Source organism: Prosopis cineraria, unplaced genomic scaffold (assembly GCF_029017545.1).
Source record: "Prosopis cineraria cultivar Desert tree isolate PC_DT_omini unplaced genomic scaffold, ASM2901754v1 PC4, whole genome shotgun sequence".
In the NCBI taxonomy this organism is placed as follows: domain Eukaryota; kingdom Viridiplantae; phylum Streptophyta; class Magnoliopsida; order Fabales; family Fabaceae; genus Prosopis; species Prosopis cineraria.
In genome coordinates this window covers 37,349,788-37,355,188 of record NW_026555335.1, presented here as the reverse complement: position 1 = coordinate 37,355,188, position 5,401 = coordinate 37,349,788, and the positions used below count along the sequence as shown (strand labels likewise).

Sequence of the window (5,401 nt, the reverse complement as noted above, 5' to 3'; positions counted from 1 at the left end):
ACCAAATGATTAAGTGATGATCAATATTTAATGGCCTCTAACAGTATTAACAAATGTTATAAAGTCATGACTAAAAAATTAAATTAAATATAAAACATCATTAAAATAAGTAAGAAGTAGGTTACCCCTAACATCCTGAACCCTTTTTTTACCTCCAATATGGGGGATTGATGATAGAATGATATGGTATAGATAATATTATAAAAAAAAAAATACCCTCATCTTTCTCACCTACTCTTACTCTTTCACTCCCCTCACCATACTAAAAAATATAACTATATCTAATTCAAATTTATTAATTTTACAATTATCCTTATATAATGATTAAATAGAATTATTTATTCCTTCAATAAAAATCCAAAACAATGAAATGTTTTATTTCGTTCCATTCTATCACACGCCACTCCATTATATTCCATTAATAGCCATTCATTTATGTTTTATCATATTCTCAATAACATATCCTTGAGTTTTCCACGAGAAATGAGACTATCCTTATACATTCTTGAAAATGGCATAAGTCAAAATGAGTGCACCGACAACTACAAAAGGATCCTATTTGAACTGTTGATTCCGATGATATTAAAATTAAATTGGACCGGATGGTTTAATTGGGAATAGGTCCCAAGTTCAATCCGATGACCACAAAAAGTTCTAAAATTTGAGGATCGGCCAAGGACCAACCAGCTAAAACTAGAAAGAGACCGTTTGAAATGGACATATTATTTTTGCATCTTTTTAATTTTAATTCATTTTTCTAAATTATGATTTATACATCTTTGTATTTAATAAGTATTATGAAATGAAAAAATGCAAGAATATGCATAAATTATGTATATATATACGTATTTTAGAGTTATAAATTATAATTTACCAAAAAAAGTTATAAATTATAAAATAATTATATATATTGTAGATGAAAATGATGTAATATTGATAAATATTATCTTTTTTTACCGTATATTATTTTGTTTGAAATTTAAACATTTATTTTTATTACTATATGTAATTATTTCTTTTTATTTTAAATATATAATATTTAAAATTTAAAATATATTAATTTCTTCATGATTGATTATGGTCGATCTGTATATTAATACCTCAATTAATACAATGACTGGTTTAATTGTAATAACATTGGCTGATTCGCGCCACACAAAATCCGCTAAAACCGGGTTGATTGGGCTACACGGGGACAAAATCGGGTTAGTTCGATTCATTCAAATCCTGGTTCAATCAAAATTACAAATTGGTCCTCAGGTCACCGGTTGAACCAAGCCACAAAAAAAATCTGTGACACTGACATGCACGAAGCCCCACCATCTGCAAATGATGATGAACTAAGCACGTTACGTTGTTAGCACGAAGACGTATCAGGTAAGAGTTGGCATTGATCACGTGGCCGCTTTCAGAGATATGGGGCCGCTTCTATTGCTTTTTATGGCGCAAAACTTTTGTCTTGGACTGAAACGGTCCTTCAATAATTGAATCTCTGCGTGTGAAATCCCTCCACATGTTTTCTCTTTATCAACTTCACTCCTCAATTCTGAAACGAGGGTACTCCACAATCTAATTTCTTTTCTTTTTTTTAAAGAAAATGTTTCTCTCCCCAGCTAATAGGTGCATTTTTAACGTGGTGCCGCACAACACGAGTCCTCTGTATGTCTATGATATTGCCTTTCAATTTTCATGGCTCAGAAATCATCTTCCGTCTTCATTTCGCTTGTCTTCCAGGGCTAGGCCACCATAGTTCTTTTCTGGTTCCACAATGAACAGCCTGTGTCCTGCTTCGTTCTTATCAAGAAGGTATTTTTTTCCCCCTGTCCTTTTTTATTTTTTTATTTTTTCATTTAGAGCTTAATTCTTGAATTTTCGAAGTTGTTGAATTGCTTGAACTTGGCTGAAGAAACTGCAAATTTAACAGTCACAGCAATTTTTGCGTGCTGAGAAACAGTGCTGCCCCAGTTGGTAGCAGCAGAGCCTTCTTCTCCCACTGCTTGAACAGAAAGAGCATCCAGAAGCAACTTCACTTCAACTATCACTGTGTTGGTTTCTCCTCATTCCCGTAATCCCCTCTCTCTCTCTCCCCCCCCCCCCCCCCCACACACACACACGCATGCACGCGCACATATCTCTGGAGCTTCAGATTTGGTTATCTTGTGAAGTTGTTCAGCAACTCTATCAGTAATGCCTGAAATGGACAAGAAGCAAGGATTTGATGGAGAGGAAGCTAATTTTCTGGTCAAAGATCTCAGAAAGAGCTTTAATTCCGGAAGGACAAAGAGCTACGAATGGCGGATTTCTCAGTTGGAAAGCATAGCCAAGATGCTAGCAGAGAAGGAGAAGGACATTATTGAAGCACTTCATAAGGACCTTGCCAAGCCTGGATTTGAAGCATTCATATCTGAGGTCAACATTTTGCTTCTTTCTATGCTTCACAGATTCATGAGTTTTATCATCACCTTAACCTTTTTGCATGTGCTATCTGCTGCAGGTTTCCCAGGTAAAATCCGCATGTAGCGAGGCAATTAAGGAACTAAAGCATTGGATGAAGCCTGAAAAGGTAATTGTCATGATTCATGAATAACAGGGAAAACAAGTTCTAAATTCAAAATGGTTTATCAGCTTTGGTCAACACTTCTTTTGTTTTGTCTCCTTCAGGTGAAGACTTCAATTACAACTTACCCGTCATCGGCAGAGATTGTTTCAGAACCATTAGGAGTTGTATTGGTCATCTCAACCTGGAACTTCCCCTTCTGTATGTAAAACTTCAAAGATCCTACTTTCTTACACCGTTCACACATTAAAACATGTACTTATACCTGAGAAAAACCTGTGTGTGTTCATGATTTTTAACCATTTTAGTTTGAAGATCCTAAAAGTTGAGTGTTCCCATCTTCAGTGCTATCAATGGATCCTGTAATTGGAGCTATTTCAGCGGGAAATGCAGTTGTTCTGAAGCCATCGGAAATCGCTCCAGCTACATCGTCGCTTCTTGCAAAACTTCTCACAGATTATCTAGATAACTCGGCCATAAGAGTTGTGGAGGGAGCTATTCCTGAAACAACTGCATTATTGGAGCAGAAGTGGGACAAGATACTTTACACAGGTAGCTTTTTGCTTTCAACATGTCATAAGAATATCCACTAAAATTCGACGATACCAAGATTTATCAGTATTTACATGTCATACGTAAGAGAAAACATTTGTCTCAAAAGGTTTTTCTTTTTTGCCTTGATGCTTCTTATGCAGGTAGTGCTAGGGTAGGTCGCATTGTCATGACTGCTGCTGCGAAACACCTTACACCAGTGATTCTGGAACTTGGAGGAAAATGCCCAGCTGTTGTTGATTCAAATATAAACTTGCAAGTAATATTACATTTAAAGCATGAACACCACAATGTTATAAAATTTGGTGCATCCGCATAAGCATTCAACATTCGTGAAAACAAAAACAGGATATTTTTCTTGGGAGGTGATTGTGTTGCATAGAGCATCATAAATTGATGTGTACTTATTATTGAAAATTTCAGGTCGCTGCAAGGAGAATAATTGCTGGTAAGTGGGCATGTAATGCTGGGCAAGCGTGTATTTCTGTTGATTACATTATCACTAAAAGGGAATTTGCTTCAACATTGGTAAGACTGTGTCTCAATGATTCAAGATGTCCTCTTCAATTCAGACATAGCATTGTAGATGAATTCTCATTACTCAACAGATGAATGCTCTAAAAGATGAATTGGAGCACTGCTTTGGGAAAAATCCAATTGAATCCAAAGACATGTCACGGATCGTGAGCCCATTGCAGTTTGCGCGCCTGGTGAAGCTCTTGGAAGAAGATCAGGTATCTGATAAAATTGTCCTAGGAGGCCAGAAGGATGAGAATCAATTGTGAGTATATACCATTTCCTTCCCTTATTTTTGATTGGCAATGATCATTAATGATAGAAGTATAGAACCATAACATTTATCTTCCATTTCTGTTGCAGAAAGATTGCTCCAACCATTTTATTGGATGTTCCAGATGACTCTACTGTAATGCAAGAGGAAATATTTGGACCCATATTGCCAATCCTCACTGTGAGTACTAGGAATATTACATTCAGGACTTGTCAAGCAAGGAATATGGTCAAGTTGACTTGACATGAATTCTTGTGTTTTGATCTTTTCACTCAGGTTGACAACTTGGAGGATAGCTTTGATATTATTAGATCAAAGCCAAAACCTCTTGCTGCATATCTCTTCACGAACGATGAGAAACTGAAGAAGGACTTTGTGCAGAACATATCTTCTGGAGGAATGCTCATCAATGACACTATTTTACATGTAACCATGCTCCTCTTATAATTTCTCTTTCTTCTTATCAGTGCCATTTTCAAATTTTTATTCACACAAACTTGCCCCGATGATTAGTTCACATATTGCAAGAATTTTTTTCCCCTTCAATTTCCTAGCCTCTCCATGATGACCTGTCTTGACTAAACCAGAAAGATGAATTTATAGGCAGTAACTTGGTCTAGACACTACCTAACTGTAACACCAAAATAAAAAACCAACTTTGCCAAAGAGCTCTTAATCCTACTAGAACTAGAAACTTGTGAAGTTGACATATTTTCTAACTTCTGTTGGATTGATTATGGTGTAGGTTCTCTCCTACCAGTTCTATATAAATCAATCACTCAAAATCTGTCACGCATATCCCACCCCCATTTTACCTCTTTTTCTCTGTTTGCAAAATAGATCCTCTCGCAAGTGAATATTACCAAACGTAAATCCTATAGAGAAAATATCCCTTTTTTCTTCAACGTGACAGAGCAGCGTTTTATGGCATTATCAGATGTCATTGTGTAGACTGAGGATCTGAGATTGATAATGTGTGTGCAGGTTGCAACTAAAGGATTACCATTTGGAGGAGTGGACGAGAGTGGGATGGGATCATATCATGGGAAATTCTCTTTTGATGGGTTCAGCCATAAGAAGTCAGTATTATATAGAAGCTTTGATGCAGATTCAACCATAAGGTATCCTCCGTATACGCCTCAGAAGGAAAGATTGTTGAAGGCCCTTATTAGTGGGAACATTTTTCAAATAATTCTCTCTTTGATTGGGTGGTCTAAATAAATTATTATTCACCACTCACTTGTAAAACTGACATTTATACAATGGTTGAGTTTAAGTTATATCGTAGTTTATCGTAATTTATATTTACAAACTCATACGCCCACATGTTTAATATAGGCGGTAGCTGAGCTAGGATCCTAAATTACAGCATGCAGTAGTTTTAGAAATTAAAAGCTTAAAAATAATAATTTAAAAATTTAATTACATATTTTATAATTATCCTTTACTTGATTTTTTCTGTTTTGTAATAACTGTATAATAATTTTATTGTCAATGTTATT

At 35.6% G+C, this 5,401-nt stretch overlaps 1 protein-coding gene across 4 annotated transcripts; it reads left to right on the top strand.

The window, feature by feature from the left end:
* Nucleotides 1–1,612: 1,612 nt before the first annotated feature.
* Nucleotides 1,613–5,179, top strand: LOC129309318 (aldehyde dehydrogenase family 3 member H1-like). Of its 4 annotated transcripts, XM_054950856.1 has the most exons (13): nt 1,613–1,806; nt 1,907–2,065; nt 2,166–2,409; nt 2,495–2,563; nt 2,662–2,758; nt 2,903–3,109; nt 3,253–3,368; nt 3,533–3,637; nt 3,718–3,890; nt 3,989–4,079; nt 4,176–4,325; nt 4,645–4,767; nt 4,884–5,025. In XM_054950856.1, exons 1-12 carry the CDS (start codon nt 1,769–1,771, stop codon nt 4,753–4,755), a joined length of 1,560 nt encoding a protein of 519 aa, XP_054806831.1. In that variant the 5' UTR covers nt 1,613–1,768; the 3' UTR covers nt 4,756–4,767; nt 4,884–5,025. The 4 variants fall into 4 exon arrangements, with proteins under 4 accessions (XP_054806831.1, XP_054806830.1, XP_054806828.1 ...); XM_054950855.1 differs by lacking the exon at nt 4,645–4,767 and having other exon boundaries at nt 1,615–1,806; nt 1,955–2,065; nt 4,884–5,179; XM_054950853.1 differs by lacking the exon at nt 4,645–4,767 and having other exon boundaries at nt 1,615–1,806; nt 4,884–5,179.
* Nucleotides 5,180–5,401: the final 222 nt, after the last annotated feature.

Excerpts from the sequence above, each read along its gene's own strand:
- LOC129309318 (XM_054950853.1), top strand. The coding sequence starts at position 1,769 with ATGAACAGCCTGTGTCCTGCTTCGTTCTTATCAAGAAG. Across the intron at positions 1,807-1,906 it reads GCTTCGTTCTTATCAAGAAG|AAACTGCAAATTTAACAGTC; the intron begins GTATTTTTTTCC and ends ACTTGGCTGAAG. Across the intron at positions 4,080-4,175 it reads CCATATTGCCAATCCTCACT|GTTGACAACTTGGAGGATAG; the intron begins GTGAGTACTAGG and ends CTTTTCACTCAG.